Source organism: Corvus moneduloides, chromosome 1 (assembly GCF_009650955.1).
Source record: "Corvus moneduloides isolate bCorMon1 chromosome 1, bCorMon1.pri, whole genome shotgun sequence".
Lineage (NCBI taxonomy): Eukaryota > Metazoa > Chordata > Aves > Passeriformes > Corvidae > Corvus > Corvus moneduloides.
Window position 1 is genome coordinate 25,716,709 of NC_045476.1, and position 18,824 is coordinate 25,735,532.

At 38.8% G+C, this 18,824-nt stretch overlaps 1 protein-coding gene across 12 annotated transcripts in view; it reads right to left on the bottom strand.

The window, feature by feature from the left end:
- GOLGA4 (golgin A4) overlaps positions 1–18,824 on the bottom strand; it is a 98,511-nt gene that overhangs the window by 53,929 nt on the left and 25,758 nt on the right. For 10 of the 12 annotated variants that reach the window (XM_032102587.1, XM_032102579.1, XM_032102569.1 and 7 more), the window contains exons 2-3: positions 17,833–17,928; positions 4,063–4,161 (exon numbers count right to left, since the gene is read on the bottom strand). In XM_032102587.1, coding sequence (XP_031958478.1) covers positions 4,063–4,149 — 87 coding nt within the window. In that variant the 5' untranslated portion in view covers positions 4,150–4,161; positions 17,833–17,928. The remainder of the gene's footprint in view (positions 1–4,062; positions 4,162–17,832; positions 17,929–18,824) is intronic. The other 2 variants (XM_032102617.1, XM_032102595.1) reach the window with 1 other exon arrangement.

The window sequence follows — 18,824 nt, forward strand, 5'->3', positions numbered from 1 at the left end:
AGGGAAGATTAAGTATCTAAGATATTAGAGTAAGGTTCTTCATCCAGAGGGTGGTTGTGCACTGGAACAGGCTCCCCAGATAACTGGTCACAGCACCAAGCCTGTCTGAGTTCAAGAAGTGATTGTATAACACTCTCAGGAACATAGTGTATTCTTTGGGCTGTGCTGTGCAGGGCCAGGAGATGGACTTGGGTCAATCTTGTGGGTCCCTTCCAACTCAGGATAGTCTATGATTTTAACTTACACAAATCCAGATGGCTTTTTGCTGTATAAATCCAGTCCAACTGAATTAGCAGAATATGCTAGAAACCATCTTGGACATGGATTTTTTCAAGAAAAGTGAAACACTGAGGCATGTCAAACAAAATATTAGTAAATTCACCTAAGAGCAGTGTAACTCTTAACTTTTAATCAAGCTGTACCCTGACAGTTATATGAAAGCTGCAAAATCTAAAGTGTACCTAGAACTGAAATCTCAGTCATAATCACCCTTGTATACACATCTCCTACATGATCACACTCACAGCTTCTACTCTGGATATCCAGATAGGCATATCTGAACATTAATGTGGCAGAGAAATGATTCACTGTAAAAGGGCTTCAAAAATGTCTGACACGGAGCATACTTGAGGTAGTACAGAAATACCACAGAACAAAGAGAAATCCAGATAGTTAAGGAAACCAGAGAAATGAGCAATTACCCATACACAGACAAGAAAAAAATGAGCAATAACCAGCCATACAGGAAGTCTGGATTTGGAAACTGTGCTTCACCCGGCTTGAACAAAACCTGCATTCTGCTTCAGAACACTATCCTGTGGCAGTGGATTTATTCCTAGTGGATTAACAGTTTTTACAGGTTTTAAACTGAAGCACTTCTACATTGAATTCTTGGCTCCATCACCTGTTCTTGGTTTTTTTTCCTAACAAGAAAAGTTAATTATAAGATAATCCAAATAAAAAATTATCATCTGCTTTATAATTTACAAAGCATCTGCTGTGCTACTATCGGACTCACAAGAGAGGAAGACGAATACTTTACTAAGACTTCACAAAAAGAGTGATTGGGCATTAGACTGGGTTGCCCAGTGAGGAGTGGAGCCACTATCCCTGGAGGTGTTTAAGAAGAGACTGGATGTGGCACTTAGTGCCATGGTCTAGTTGGCAAGGTGGTATTAAGTCATAAGTTGGACTCGATGATCTCAAAGATCTTTTCCAAACAACTTAATTCTGTGATTCTGTGACTTACAAACTAACCACACACACTTCTCTCAAAAATCTTGCATTCTGATACACATAAAAAAGAGTTAAAGCAAACTAGGGTGGGTTTGTGCATGTAATTAATAAGTATAATTTAATATTTAACATCTATTTTAAAACACAAGATTAAGTAGATTTATTAAATTTAATAAGGTTTTTATGAATATAAAACCCATGGCTGCTGTTCCTTTCTGTGAAGATGCTTAAAAAGCTGCGATTTAAGGACCTACAAAGATCCTTAAAAATGTAATTTCAAAACTAAACTAGTGCTGCCACTTTGAAAAGTTTCCTACTTATTATGCAGGTATCTTTGTATACAATCTATGGGAACAAAAGAATAACCTATATTTGGGGTTAGACTTTCTATTGGTATAAATAATAAAAGAGATAAACTAGTAATCTTTTATATAAAAAATGGACCACCATAGGTATCTGGCTGCTGCAAGCCTATGTCACTGTGCTCTAGGGCAAAGGATTGTATTTGGGTATCCACATGCTGAATGGTTAAGCATGAATGGAAGTTGCTATATATAAGTATAGATCCAAGAGGCTTTGAAAAGCTTAAAAGCCCTAGCCTTCCATAAGCCTGAAGAAAGCTCTCAGCAAAATTAGACTCACAGAGCACAAGCAGCCATTTTGAAAGTCTTAAAACCAGCAGTTACATCAGGGTTTTTGGAGACCAATGGAAGTTTTTCCTCCACAAACTCATAGAACATAACATCCATATCTCTATCCAAAGACAGCTATATTTACAAGCTCTAAAAAAAATGTTGCTTTTTATTATGAAGGTGTGTAAATCAGAGCTCAGTTTCAACTGGAGCACATTAGGGTGTTCCAGTAACATTCGTGCCACCTTACTTCCCTATTTCTGAAATGCAAAATCATACTTATTTCTCAAAGGTATAAATAGATGAGCAAGCCTGACAAGTGAAAGCTTAAATGTCTGTATTTAAAAACATTTTACTGCTTTTAATAATAATACTTTCTCAAGTATTCCAAAACTGAGTAATTATGGAGGGAGAAAAGAAGGAGAGCTTAATACATGTTTTCTTCCCTTATTTTCCTTTAATTTTTTCCTTACAAAAAACCCCACTGTGTCCAAGAATATTTTGAACTCTTTCTTCATGCAACAAAACCTAAGCAGCTTAGTTAGTAAAGAGTTTATACTAACTTCATCTAAGTCAAAAAAATCCACCATTACAGTCACTTCTCTATGCCATTCACTCTCAGATTACATATACAGTTAAAATACTGGTTTGTTTTAGCAGAATTAGTATGTATTTGTGTATGTTGGCGAAACTTTCCTCTCCTGTACTTTTTGTGTACCTAGGTTTTCTAAACATATATCATGTGGGTGTTTCTTTAACATATGTATTTTTTAAATCAGTCATCCTATTCTCCATAAACTTTCCTGTCATTGTTTTCTCCCTCTCCCAATTCTTATTGTGCTCTATAATTTTCAAAAAGTTCCAAGAACAAAATGAGTTTTACAGGTAACATATTAATACACACTGGTAACACATTACCAATAATTGTTACATTATAATTAGTTGCATGTATGCAGTCTTGTATATAAATATGCAAGCCAGTAAATATGCCGCTAAAGTACATATTAAAGATCACATAAAGACAACATTTGAGCATTCACACAAACAGGTTATTTGAAATGAATTTTTTGAGGTAATTCTGTTGTGTAGTGAAAACTAAAAAAGCTTAATTAAATTTGCAGTGACTCTTTAAGTAGCGATTGCTGGACCTGGAATATGGTCAGAATACACTTTCCAGGGACCACCATTCTAATCACTGTTTCTGTCCAATCCTGCTTAGGCTGAGAGAGACAAGTCCAATGCAACATGGTGCGCTGTGCTATGTCCTGCTTATTAAATTTCAACCCTGTCATAGCTTTCAGTGACTGGTCCATTTAAACCATGAGCAGGAAAAGAACACTTACTAAACAAGAAAAGCAAAGTAATCACAAAGTACCAGGATGAGCTGGGATTCTAAAAAATAGTGTGCTTTGAATCACTATGGACTCAGGAATGCCATGTCTCTGAAGCATGTGAAAAATGCCATTCCAGTCCTGTGCCAATAATAAGAATACAGCTTTGTATGTGCCTATATCAGGAAGCAGAAGTCTGACTTCCTCCCTATACTTGCTTCTTTTTCTTCAATTCTTGCCTCTTCTCACCGAGCTTTCCCACTTATATATGGTGAAGACAACATTTCCAGGCAAAGAAACATATATTCAAAGCAAAATCTAATTATTAAAAAAAAAAGACTATTCATCCTCACAATGGTAACTGCTAGGTTACCAACTAAACATAGATTAACTTCTGTCTCTATGTAAAATAATTATTTCCTGCTACCATTAGTCGTAAATGACATGCTACATTTCACTGTACACAGCAAAAAGCATGTAAGTTTTACACATAACCAATCCCAATGTTAATTCTATCCATTTGTCTTGAAATACATACAGACATACACAAATACGAAGAGGAAATTTCTATGCAACAAACATACAAACTTGTGCAACAGTTATTTAAATTTGTGTAGAGTATTATTACCTGTATAAGAGAAAATACGTTAATTTTTTAATGTTACAGTAAATTCACATCATACAGCATACCAGCCAGGAGCTATCAGGTACTAATTCTGTGGAATTTAGTGCAGGGTTAGCAACAAGGTAGTTAAGACAGAGGTCTTTGTGAGAACAAGCCACAAGCAACTAAGTTCGCCTTCTAGTACATTACTCTCCTCCACCTGCTAAAGGCATCACTAGGAGGGGTGGGGAGGACTCACCACACCGTCACTCTGTGGCTTAGGTTGTTTGGTGGGATCCAAAGCAAAGATAGTATACTCAGAGAGAAAAGCAGGTTCTGCTATCATCCCCGCTAACAGCTGTCATTCCATGCAAAAAGGAGGAAAATGAAAATAAATCAAGCAATAAAGAACATTGCAAAATTTTACTCAATTTTTCCATGCTATTAAAAATGTAATAAAACAATACAGCAGTTTATGAGACAACAGATATTGATAAAGGGAAGACATAACCAGAAAATATGCACTAGATCATTTCAGAACAGCCAAAGTACAGTTTTGATCATTTAGAAATAAACAAGCATGCTATTTAAAAGACAGATCCTAGTTTAGCCCAAGATAAAAACTATGTTTCAGGCATTGATACTGTAATTTTTTTAAAGCTTCTGTGGATAAGCTGCCTTCATACGCCACTGAGCCCTATTTGCTCTCAGGTATCCATGAACAACTTATTATTCTAAAAATTCTATCAGTATTTCAGTTATACACAATATAAAATGTTTGCTTTTGACTGCTTATCATCTAGTGCTCTTATACACTAGAATTCTGTCTACATTTTAAAAAATTCCTTACAATTTTTTTTAAATTACTAGCAGACTATTTGGCTGCTAGTTGACTATTTGACTATAAATACCATGAGTTGAATTATCAAGTCAGTATCTAAGAAGAGATAGAAATTCCTAGAGGTGAAAACATGAAGTGAAGAGACTGGAATTTGAATTCAAATTGGATATATATATGTAATGCAATGCAATCTAATGCATTTGGGATGCTGTAACTGAGTTGAGAAAAATATTCTTCTCATGCTCATACTGACATACAGAAGTTCAAGGTTTAACTTCCTTACAGCTTGAGATTTCAGACTCAACTGCTGACTGAACCAAAACACTGAATAAAACAAAATTATTCTGAAATAATGAGACAAACCCCTCTATCAAGTTACTAAACAGTACTTTTAGTAATCAAATAGTAATATAGGTTAGGAGTTAAATTTACTTTTTTTTGTGACGATTACATTGACTGCAGTGCTGTAGCAGATTAATTACATAAATTCAAATTAAGATAGAATAATATTTTCATGGGTTAGATCTGAAAGGCTACACGACTTTCAATTTATGTTCACAAAACCCTTTCAAAAAACGTAAGAAGTGGTAAATGTTCAGCCATATACAATAAACAGCCTCAAATTTGCCAATAACTAGTTATGTCCAACAAACTCAACTGAAACTTCTCACTTTTAAGTTACTACAAAGATGAGCTGCTAATAAAAAAGATGGTCACATTCTTCATGCTCTCAATCTTCTTCACTCCCCTGGGGCCTCAACACACTTGCCCTGTGCATTCACTGTGGTAGCAAGCACACACTGAGTTTGTTGTCCTCTCTCAGCCTGTTAGAAGTATAATTCTTAAGAGTAAGCTGTGCTAAAGCTCCTGATATATATATATATATATATGTGTGTGTGTGTAAATATGTACATATATATATATGTACTTGTGTGTATATATATATATATGTACATATATATATGCGCACATGTGTGGGTATTTTTTTTTTTCAGGTGAAGAAGACTTAAGTTTTTTCCTCCTCTGAGCTTTCAGACAAGACAAAAATAAGGAAACTGACAAGTGATAATTCCAGAAAATCTTCAAGTGTTGATGGTCGTAAAAGCTCTTGCTCCTCTTGAAAGGGCATATGCCAATAAGAGAAAAGACATATACTAGGTATACACAAGTGTACAAACATACAGCAGCAATACTACAAGCAAGCCTGATTGTCTCATGAATTAGAAGCATGCAAATTCACAAATAAAATTATGATATTTTTTAGGATAAAAATTACTTTGCACGTTTGGAGAAGACCAAACATGCAAAGGTTAAGAAGATGAAACAGTTTGCAAAGCACTGATAAATGGATTACACAAATATTATTAACCAAAAGATTATGAACATTTTCAACATGTAACATATATTATCTTCAGCTTAGTTAAATCACTTCTAACATGACCATCAAGAATTTCACGAATCACAGACAATTCAAATTATCTCTTCACAGTAACAGCCTGCTAGTGCTCAAAAGATTAAGTTGTGACATTTCACCATAGCATTACTCTGCCTAATCCTAATCGCATTATTTAGTACACTAAAAGCCTGCATTAAGAAGAATTTCTATTTGATCTCTAACAAGTTCATCCCCCACAAAAAAGATGGTCTGTCAGTTTGTTCAGCATCTATGAACTGTAACATTTTCAGTCATCCCTGGAAATCCATGACCGTGTTAGTGCAGCCAAGTTCAGGAGGCTCAGACATAAATCTCAAATCCATTCTTTCATAAAACGTTCATTATAAAACCCAAAACATACAGGTAAGATGACAAAGAACTTTAAGCAATGGCACAAGTTCATTTTTAAAAATTCACTCAAACTATCTGGTAGACTGATAGGGATATGCAACCCTGTTTTAACAGGGTAAGAAGATCCAAAGCATCCACTGCCTAAAATATGCCAATCCATATTACAGTTATGATTTTGAGAAAAAGGAAATTGATGCAGTACTGCTTGAGTTTGCAGACATACAACTCCAGGGTCTCCATTGTAACTAAAAGTTTACACAAAAGAGTAGAATGCAATTTAAAATTCTGTTTTGTTTCACTGATGTTGATCAGATGCAAGAACATTTCTAAATCATCTCAGCTTTGCCCTACTCTTCTTGAGTAAAGGCAAGCACAGAAGGGAAGGAGCCTTCCTTTCCTCAGTTTTCAACAAAAAGACAGATTGTCCTCAAGACAATTGGCCTCCTGAGCTAGTAGACAGACAGAGAATAGACCCCCTGCAAATCCAGAAGGAAGCAGTTAGTGACCTGCTGAGCCACTTAAAATGCTCACAAGGCTGTGGGAGCAGATGGGATCCATCGTAGGGTGCTGAGGGAGTTGGCAGAAGAGATCATGAAGACACTCTCCCTCACTTATAATCAGTCTTGGCTAACTGGGGAGGTCCCAGATGACTGGAAACTGACCATTGTAATGCCCATACATCAGAAGGACCAAAACAAGGATCCGGGAAACTACAGGCCTGTCAGCCTGACCTCAGTGCCCAGCAACATTATGAACAGATCATCTTGAGTGCCATCACACAGGACCTACAGGACAGCCTAGGAATCAGACCCAGCCAACATGGATTTAGGAGAGGCAGGTCCTGCCTAACCAACCTGATCTCCTTTTATGACCAGGTGACTTGCCTGGTACATGAGGGGAAGGCTGTGGATGTTGTCTACCTGGACTTCAGCAAAGCCTTTGACACCATCTCCCACAGAATAATCCTGGAAAAGCTGGCAGCCCGTGGCTTCGACAGGTGCACATTTTTCTGGGTTAAGAACTGGTTGGATGGCCGGGCCCAGACAGTGGTGGTGAATGGTGCTGCCTCCAGTTGGTGGCCAGTCACTAGTGGGGTCCCCCAGGGATCTGTGTCAGGCCCAGTCCTGTTTAAAATCGTTATCACTGATCTGGATGAAGGGATCAAGCCTACCATTAGCATATTTGAAGATAACACCAAGTTGGGTGTGAATGTCAATCTGCTGGAGGGTAGGAGAGCTCTGCAGAGGGACCTGGACAGGCTGGATCCATGGGCCAAGTCCAATGATATGAGGTTTAACAGACCAAGTGCCGGGTCCTGCACTTCGGTCACAACAATCCCCTGCAGCACTACAGGCTGGGGACAGAGTGGCTGGACAGTGGCCAGGCAGAAAGGGGACGCTGACTGATGGCAGACTGACCATGAGCCAGCAGTGTGCCCACGTGGCCAAGAAGGTCAAAGGCATCCTGGCCTGGATCGGGAATAGTGTGGCCAGCAGGACCAGGGAAGTGATTCTTCCCCTGTACTCAGCACTGGTGAGGCCAGACCTTGAGTACAGTGTCCAGTTCTGGGCCTCTCAATTTAGGAAGGATGTTGAGATGCTGGAGCATGTCCAGAGAAGGGCAACAAGGCTGGTGAAGGGTATGGAACACAACTCCTATGAGGAGTGGCTGAAGGAGCTGGGGTTGTTTAGCCTGGAGAAAAGGAGGCTCAGGAGAGACCTTTTCACTCTCTACAACTGCCTGAAAGGAGGTTGTAGCCATGTGGGGGTCTGTCTCTTCTCTCAGGAAACGAGTGACAGTCTTAAGCTGCACCAGAGGAAGTTTAGGTTTAGGAGGTTTAGGAGGACATTAGGAAGAAGTTCTTCACAGAAGGAGTGATTGGGCATTGGAATGGTTTGGCCAGGGAGGTGTTGGAGTCACTGTTCCTGGAGGTGCTTACGAAAACATTGGATGTGGCACTTAGTGCCATGGTCTAATTGATAAGGTGGTGTTAGGTCACAGGTTGAACTTGATGATCTAAAAAGTCTTATCCAACCCGCTTAATTCTGTGATTCTGTGAGCCAACCCTACAAATAAAGAAGGGCAGAACAATACTGCGGCAAAACAGTGATCACTCTATCAATATGAAATTTCAAAATATTTCCTCTTCAGTAGCCAAGATGAGAGATTCACACTTCAAATAGTTATGAAAGACAGAATATATTCAGTCATGGTCCAAGAGTGGTATTTCTTTAACACATTTAGAACTGGTTGCATTTGCCCATTAGTGAGTTCATCCTCCACTCTCCATTGTTAAGTGACCAATAATGAAAATATTTAAAGATTTGCTTACAGTATTATTACTCTGACAGCTCATAACCTGCTACATATTTAGTTAAATTACAGGCAGAGCTCTCTAGTGAGTCCTGTAATTACACTATTTAATGCTTTCCAATATTTACATGTGTTTTTATCTGCATTTTTCATTTTTTTTTCTACCATCTATTCAGTATGACTTTAAGAACAAACTGTCTAGTTAACTCAGGGGCAGGGGTGTTAGGGAAAGGGGTATTAAAAATCGCTAAAAAATTATTCACCTCTGCCTGTAAACAGACAAGAAACAGGCTGCTAGTCAGACAAAATTAAGTAGTATTACCACAAAAGATTCTTGTGCTTCAGGATTTGTCCTAAAACCCACTCTGAATTATCTTGACAGCTTCAGGAACATTAAAGACATCTGGTGCTATACTGTCTAATGTATCACTAGCATCACATCAGCACTAAGCTGGTACTGTGATCAAAAAAACTAGACAAGCAGAGAATCAACTGAGATGAAGCATACCGTAAACAGAACATGGAAAGATATAAGTCATTCTTTACCCTTCTCTAATCCTAAGAAAGCCATCATATCACACTTGAAGCTTGCGATAGAAATCCTACTAAGATCTTCCAACATTTTGTTTCAAACATACTCTGGAAGGAGTGGCTGATACACCTGAAGGCTGTGCTGCCATTTAGCAGGACCTTTAGCTGGAGAATTGGGCACAGAGAAACCTAATGAAGTTCAACAAGGGGACTGCACCTGGAAAAGAATAATCCCAAGTATGAGTACAGGTTGGGGGCTGATCTACTAGAGAGCAGCACTGCAGAGAAGCACCTTGGAGTCTCGGTGGAGTCTCAAGTTGACTACGAGCCAGCAGTGCCCTAGCAGCTAGGAGAGCCAGTGGTATCCTGGGGTATATGAGGAAGATTGTTCCCAGCAGGTTGAGGGAGGTGATCCTCCCCCTCTACTCAGCCCTAATAAGACAACATTGGAGTGCTGTATCGAGTTCTGCGCTCCTCAGTACAATGAAGATAAGGAAGTACAGGAGAGGATCCAGCAGAGGGCCACAAAGATAAGTAGGGGTCTGGAACATCTTTCTCACAAGGAAAGACTGCAGGAGCTGGGCCTGTTTTAGTCTAAAGAAGAGAAGACAGAGAAGGGATCTAATCAATCCATACAAATACCTCAAAGAAGGTTGTCAAGAGGATGGTGCCAGACTTTTCAGTGGTGCCCAGCGACAGGACAAGGAGTAATGGCCATAAACTAAACCACAGGAAGTTCCACCACAACATGAGGAAGAACTTCTTTATACTTAAGGTAGCAGAACACTGAAACAGGCTGCCTAGGGAGGTCATAGAGTGTCCATCTCTGGAGACATTCAAAACCTACCTGGACACATTCCTTTCCTGTGTAACCTGCTCAAGGTGACCCTGCCTTGGCACAGAGTTGGACTACATGACCTCCAGAGGTTCCTTCCCATCGTACCAATTCTGTGATACTCCAGAGCAAATCATCTCCCTAGCCCATACTGACCTTAATCTCAAGCACTGAATTTATAGGCTGAAGGCTGTTGAGGACTACAACTGGTACAAGTATCTCAGTGTACAGTTGCACTGCAAGCTACAGGTTGTGGCCTGGGTGGGGGGAAATGGCTGAAACCCCCAGTGATGAGCCCTTTGCCCAATAAAAGGCACAGACTTGCTATGTCGGCTGGATGGTGGACAGTAACTCAGAGACTCCGTAGAACTCAATGAACAGTGAGAAGACCCCAGATCAAATATCACCATTAAAACAGGCACACAGAATGAAAGCCAGGCATTCCTTTGTTCAGGGTCCCTACCAGGAGACACTCAACTCCATCTGTCATTATATCACTGCACCATGATAAAAATTCTTAAAGGGAGCAGAGTCTAGGACTCTGCTACGAGAAACCTTGGGTCAAGGCAGTGAGGGAAACTTGCCTGACAGTGTGAGTGTGTGTGGAGTCAGGTGGGGCACCCATCAGCTCACTGGAGCTGCTTGTGGTGAAGGGGTTTCAGTCCCAGCAGCAAAAGCCTGGGGTGGTGCAAGTGTGACTGCCAGAGTGGCTCCTTGGTGGTCAAACAGGAAAGTTTCCTTAACAGGCTGTGACATCGCTGATCTTTTGTCACAATATTTAACTTACTCTGTTTTTTTGCAAGTAAAATCCTACTAAGCAACAAACATTTCTATCTTGGATAGAAAGTTGCAAATGAGGTAAAATGGTTGATGAAGCCAAATGCCAGATGACATTTACCTTATCAAAGGACACATAAAGTTATTGTTTAAATAACCTTCGTATTTTCAACATTCTGAACAGTTTTTGTAGCACTCAAGTTTGGTCTAAGTGAAGCAGCCTTACTTGATCTTTAAGGACTTTCTGAACTCCAGAAACAACTGTGTTCTTATTATTCTTATTATTCCTCCTCCCTCTGAAGAAATACCATGCTCAAATCTTCTTTTGCAAGGATTCTGATAAGTGAGGTACAAAGGCCAAAGTACATGCAATTCCTAGATCAAGAGCTTCCTTAATACGCTGTGAAAGAAAACCCAAAATCTAACAGGGATCAGAGTTTGACCCAAGTCTCACTGCTCTGGAGATGGCAGTAGTTGAATATTATACATGTTACATGCATATAATATGTTTGATTGCCAAAGGTAATTATTATTCCCTTTCAGAAAAAGAAGAGAATCAGTAGTTCCAAATTTTGTATTAACCTGTTATCAAGCAAATTTGAAAATTCATACTTCTTGTTAGCAAAGTGCATCATGGCATACGTGTATTTGTAGTATGTTAACACTTAAAAGATTCTGTAATTGTACATGACCAGTTTTGCTATGTTATATACCAGCACAGCAAGACAGAGAGAAGAGGATGAGACTACAAAAGTCATCTAAGAGAAAATTTTCTCATCTACTTCAGGGAGCTAGAAGATGTCAGCCATCAGCTAAAGGTTTAGTTTTGACTCTTACCGGAAAAAAAAATCATTCCCCAGAGTAAATTAAATAAATAAATTTGGTTATTTGTCCAAGGTGGTTGTCTTGGTTTGAAAGAGGTGTCTGCCAAGGAAGGCAGGAGCCTCCCTTGAAATGGAAAATGCAACCTCCTTCCCTCCGAATTATTATAATTTTGAAATTAAGGGGCTTTCAGGCAAAGATATGAGGAACAGGAATAACAATTCTTTACTATTTTATATATATACGTGTATAACAAGGCAAACAAACAACAATAACTATGGCAGTAACAGCAAACAATCACAAACCCAGTCCCAGCCTTCTCGGCTGTCAGGCCCTTTCCCCTTGGGTGCAGTTCCGCTCGCAGCTGGCAGGGGCGCTGGCGGCTCCCGGTGAGCAGGGCAGGTGCGATGGTTCCCCCGCGGCTGCAGGGGGCGCTCCGGAGCGAGCTCGGGGAGCACGCGGCACTGGTGCCCTGGGATCCCGGGAAGAGATGGCGCAAAGGCTTCACAAACCCCCGGGCAGCCGATCCCAGTGTCCGGCCGGACCCTCGGGAACAGCAGAGATGAGCACAAATCCCACATGGCAGACGAACTCTGGAGCTGCGGTGGGAACCCTGGGATGTCTCAGCAGGCAGGACGTGCAGAGCTACAGAGCAGCGAAGGCTCGAAGTAACGGTGAGCAGGGCGGCCGCAGCCCAGCTCCCCAGCAGGCAGGGAAAGGCAGGCTTAGGAATCCGGGGGTTTTCCCTGAGGCACCCGAGCAGATGGTGAAAAGGTCCCTCTTTTAGTAAGGTGGGGTATTAGAGTCCCAGTGCAACAGCCGCTCCAGCGAGCAAACTCCACTCACAGTAGAAGGCAGCTGAAAGCAGAAGCCTCCAGCAGCGACGAACTCCCTCCACAAAGATGGGAGCCCTCCTCTCCCTCCGCCAAGAACACCAGCCAGCCAGGAGCTGTACCCAACCCTTTCTTCCCAGTTCAAATCTTGCAGCATCCCCCACTCTACACAAGAAAACCCCAGGTGAAAGAGAGTAACCAGAAGGACCCCGCCCCCTACGGCCAGGTCTTCTGTTTTTCTTAAGCACCCAGTAATTTGTCCACCTGGCAACATACATGCGGAAAATTATTTAAGAGAAAAAGAAAATAGGAGAACTCCTAAAACCCCAACAGTGGTGAATGTCAGGAAAAAAAGTTGTGAATAATTCAGTAATTTTCTTATTTACAAAATACTTATTTATAAAAGCTTTGTGCAATTTGCAACATAATCTTTTTTGCCTTATCCCTGCTGTGATAAGGGAATAGGAAAAACTGAAGAGCTAAAATTTCAGGGGTTTCTCCCTACAATTAAAAAAGCCCCAAAATCTAGGAGAGAAGAACTGCACTTTAAGAAAAACGTAGTACGGAAATCAAATGCAAGGTCTTTTCTGGTTTGCTTTTAATTTTGATGAGCAACCTAAGCATGTTGGTGTATGTACCAGGAGTTGTAAAATACAAGTTTAGATTCAAACTAGCTTATGCAGCCTCCAAAATTTAGTCTTAAATATCAGAAAGGATAAAAAGCACAGATATATCTGAACCACTACCATCTTTGCATGCCAACACCTATTTAGCAGTACTTCAAATTAAGCATATGAACACAGAAAAGATGCAGGAATAACAAAGGTACTGAAGGAATATTATTACAGCTTTACTTGTCGTGCTTTATTAATAGCCAATCCTAGAGAAACATTTAAACTAATTTAATAACATTATATACCACTGAAGTGAGACCAAAAAATACCTTGACTAATTTATTTTTAGGTCTGTCTTGGGGTGACTGTATGATACTGTATCCCCTATCATCTGCCCTATGCTAGACATGAATCCTGTGCCTTTCTATGTCTTTAAGCTGGGTCTGAGAGAAAGGGAGAAAAAAGAAACCCGAGCGGTTTTGTGTTCAAGGACACAGCTATACACTCCCCTGCATTCCCAGCTGCTACAGAGCAGAAGAAAGCACCTTTCTGCTTTTTCCCAGCTCTCAGTTCCTTTTCTCAGGAGAGAGACGGAGAGTTAAACTCCTTTGCTTTTCAGCTAGTCTGCAAGCTGAGGCAAGAAAGTTTTTTTTTCCCCTGGGTCTTTGGTTTCTTCTTCTTCTTTTCTGGACTGTTCAGCAACACCAGAACATCATCCAGAAGACCCTACACCGTGGCCTGGAGGGGCCCATGCCGAAACCCAGCTCCAGAGAGGAGAGAGCCACACCCACAAAGGACTTGGAATTTTACCAGGTTTCTCTCCACAGCAAGAGGTTTTATTATTTAGCATTATCCTTTTTTCTGTGCCTGTGCGCACTCTGCTTGTTAAATAAATAACTTTTTTTTTCACTTTCCTCCAAGGAAAATCCTTTCCAAACCTGGTGGGGGAGGGGTGGCTATAACCTGCCTTCTATCAGAGGACATTCATTTCAGACGTTCCTCTGAATATGTCTCAAACCGGGACAAGGTCTAGGAGCTATATATATTGTGCTCTGCTGTCACTTCCATAACACTCATGAGGATGTCAATGATACTTGGATCTGCATGACTGGGAGGTCATCCACAGCAATATATCAGCTGTTTGCTGTCAGCTGGTAGCAAACTAGCACTAGCTTTGTTATCTTCTGCAGTTGGGCCTTGTATACTTGTAAGCAAGTATATTGTAGAATAAAAAGAACATTTTTAACTTCCAGGAACTATAGTGAATACGACTGATGTATTTCACCTCAAACTCTGTTCAAAGTCAATGCGGTAACAGTTTGAAAACCAATCACTAGTCTTCCCCAGAAAAAACTGGAATCACTAAGTAAGCATATTTGAATAGTCTAGGGCTGTTTTCAAACAGCAGCATACCAACTCAGAAAGCATTGGATACACAAATTGTCTGAAGAAGTTCTATGGAAGTAGTTTTACCTCACAGTGTAGTCATATTTTACAAGCTACATGCAATAAGAGAATACAGAACTAGGCAGAGGTCTGCTTTTTCCTATACATGAAAAGATTATGAGGTTTTCTGTAATACTTCTACTGGAGATCCACATATCTAATAAAATACAAGCTGAAGAGGAAAGCTGGCATGAAAAAGAAACTGACCTGGTATTCCATAAATGGAGCATACAAGCTGTAGGTTTATTTTAAATTAATAACATCTTGGGATTTTGAAATATTAAAAAAATCTTATCATTGTAGAATATAAAGCAAGAATGTTTGCATATATGTTTTATTATAAATCTTTGATCAGATTAATGATGCCATTTACAACTGTAATTAATTCTGAAATTGTTTTTATTATAAAAATATACTGAGAATAAACCAAAGATTTCATGTGTAATAGTTGGAACTTTCATACTACAGAAGCAAAAATAAAAAAACCTGATCTATTTAAAGACACACTAAAACATAGCTCACAGAGGACACAAATCATACAAAAGAATAATGAAACACTAATTTTGCTTAGCTTTCAGTACTAAAAGGGTTAGCAATTATTCATGAACTGCAAAATGTTTTAGCATACAATACTCTTCAACCAAATATTTTCACTGTATCAAATGTTGTCCAACAGTTCACTGTAATGCCACTGTCATTGACACCTGCGCATAACACAATTGCTTGGTCAAATGAGAACACTGCAAAAAAAATGCGCTCTAAAAGACATAATGTGCCCATATAATCAGGGCATGTATTTTCAGTGACAATATGCAATAACTGCATCTTATTTAAGCATAGTATACTGCTGCTGAACTGAATTTTATGAAAATCTAATCCAACAAACACATTGCAAAGATTATTTGCTTTTAATCATACCACCAACATTTATGAGAAATTTTTGGAGAAACTAAATTTCTTGTCTTAATCATTTAAACTTAATTTTTTACAAAATTTTCCATTTGATTTTGTAAAACCAGACCTTACCAAAAAAGCAAGAGGTTTTCATCCCCTTAGGACTTCACTACTTCCTGAATTTCTAATTAAAGGATGTGTTTCACAAGTAAAACTGTTATGGCAGCTCCCCTAAGACCAAGGATAACTGTAAATCTGAGGATACTTTAGTACTTCTGTTTCCACTCTTAATCTTATTTCTCCTTCTGTCTCTCTGGTCATTCCAGTCTAACCACTCTATTCAGAGATACATGTTCTTCCAATGTAACTTGGCATGTGCTATGGGGAATCCTTTGCTTCTCTTGTTTATCTGGAATAGCAGTCTGAAAATGGAGTTTGTTGGGGACAACACATATCTAATTAAGTAAATGTAGCTCTCAATAGAAATTATGAACACTACAGAAAGCATTGATACATACAGGTGAAATGTCTGTAGCATCCAACAAAATTTTAAAAAATATGTATCTTTTAAATATGTTATCCAAATTGTGAAAAGAACTATTATTTTTTTACTAAATCAATTGATTAAATTGAAAAAGAAGGTAAGCCTTCAGGCTCACATACCTTTTTCAGATTTGGAATAAAAGCAACCATCTTCAAAAACCAACCCAAGCTCAGGAATAGTATTCTGCCTTTCAGTCAACCAGTAAGTATTTGAGCAGAAAAACAGCTGGCATTAGTACAATAAAAGGGTGAGGAGTGTTACCAGTGAATTTTTTTCCTTTGTTTCTCAGTGAAAAAGGAAGGAAGATTTCTTCCATTTGTGGAGGCAGCACCAAGTTAACGACAGACAAAGAACAGTGATTCAGTTGCACAGAAGAACATGACTCATGGCTTCAATACTTCATATTCTCCTAAGCTTTTGCCTCTTAAAAAGTCAGAAAACCTTGGCCAAATCAGTTCTTTAAGATCCTGCACAATGTACAATAAATTAAAAAAAAAAAAAAAAAGAGGGGAATCAATTCTCAGTACCAACTCACTCCTTCTAGACCACAGCAGTAGTTCTCATGTGGCAATATGCTACTTCTATACCCTGCATTAAGAACAGAAAACTATCCTTACGGAAAATATTGGTAATTTATCCTGGGTGACACTGCTTGCTAACATTCTGGAGCACCAGTTAACAGAAAATCTTTCTCCAGGAAGAGAGGAAATTCATTACAGACATACATACATATACATATATCTCACAGTAGAGAAAATAAGTACTTATTAGAAAATACAAAATACAAAATCAAATCATGAAGTAGTTTCCCTTTAATTTCTATTATTGCAGGGAGCAAACTGCCAAGCTGTAATCACTGATAGCATTCATAATGAAATCTATTACAAATTTCAGGCATAGCTGATTATGTCCTAAAGAAAACATGGTGTTAAAAATTAAAGTGGATTGTTCCACTGCAAGAAAACACATGATTTTTTGTGGGAAAATGAAGCAATTGAATTTTCTGACTAGGACACAACATTTCCGCTGAAAAATATGCTACCAGCTTATGTCCATGCCCACTAAGTCAGGGAAATTTTTTGTTTGTTTGTATTTGTTGCCTTTTTTAAAATCAAGCCACTTCAAAAGAGCTGTAGTACTCACTGTGAAACGAGGTAAATCCAGATTATCTTCTTTGTTTGCTTTATTATGCAAGTCAAGGTTACCCATCATCCTGATAATTATTTTAATCATATTTTATGACTGATAATTTAGACTCAGTTTGGTTTATTGTTTAGGTTTTTTTGGGGGGGGTGAGGAGGGCTGGGTTGCTTTTTATTTTGGGGGCAGGGGACAGAGGAAATGGGGTGGGGGAAATAACTTTGAGTTTGATACTTATTACTGGCATGGTTAGCAACAATCACAAATGCTCTGTTTAAAACTTTTGGATCATCCACCTCAGATTACCTGGATTCACCTAGGCTTTTCAACCAAAAGCAGGGGAAAAATGAAGTTAGTCTCTCTGAATGTATCTTCTGTCCCACTACCTCACTGAGCTCAGTTCAGGAGTAAGATTTTTAAGACCTGAAGACTTAAAACATTTCCTCATCTGGGGGTTAATCACTACAGGTTAAAGATCTGTTTTATTAATATTAAACACTTTAGTATTCAACCTAAAAAATAGACTATTCACATCTATAAATGCACAGGAAATAGTGAGATTGAGGAATTAAAAAAAAAAAAAAAAAGCCCCAAAGGACACAATGTTAGAATTTTTTAAGCTGAAAAACAGAGAAAACCAGTTCTCTACTGACCTCTTTGTCTGGTGTTAAAGTGCCTTCATCATTCTGATCTGTAAATGAAGTTGGCCTGATTCTGTTGCCAGTTGATGGAGGGGATTTGGAAGGGACCTACAGAGAGATCATGTATATCAACAAGTAATACTATTAATTCCAGAATAATTATTCTGCATCATAATTTATTTCAACAATTACTAACTATATAATCCCAGTAAAGCCTAGTCTAGATCTTTTTAAAGAAAAAAAACGTATCTAACAAGTTCTACCTTACTACAAGGTCTCCAGAGCAGAATGTGTCATGAATCAGCCACAAGAACATGCAATGGGTTATTTAGATTATTTCTCACTATGATCCTCTTAGACCATATTTGAAAAACCAGCCTCCTAATATTTTAGGAACATATTACAGTTGCTTACGGTTTAAAAGTTTTGTGATTTGACAGGGATTCAAGCATTTACAAGTGGAATAGCATCTGATCACGAATTTAGAAAACTAAAAACAAAAACATGACACAAAAAAAATTTATAAACATTAAATTTATAACATTTATAAAATTGAATCTAAACAATGAAAAAGGGCAGAAGAAATTACTATATTTTCAGATGTCAATATGTACTTGTTTTTCCTATCTGAACTAAAAATCTGTTCACAGAAATTTTACAACTTCATGCAAACTGAGATTCTAACACACCAATTCAAACAAACCACCTTGCCAGCCTCATAATTCAAACTTCAAATATAAAATCTCAGTATAAATAGAATGAGTAGTAAAGTATCAACAAGCGTATCTATAAAAAAAAAAGTAATTAGCAAGATCTCTCATTACCTATTTCAAGAGGCTGGAAGAATTGTGGGCTCAAAACATTTCCAGCATGTGTGCGGGGGAAGGGAAAGTTCAGGCCTTGCTTTGATGAGGTGATGCCCTGTTCCACACACCCCATGCCTCTGGACCTGTATCCCAGCCCTGCAGTGGCTGCCAATATCTGGCACACCGGAGGAAATGCGC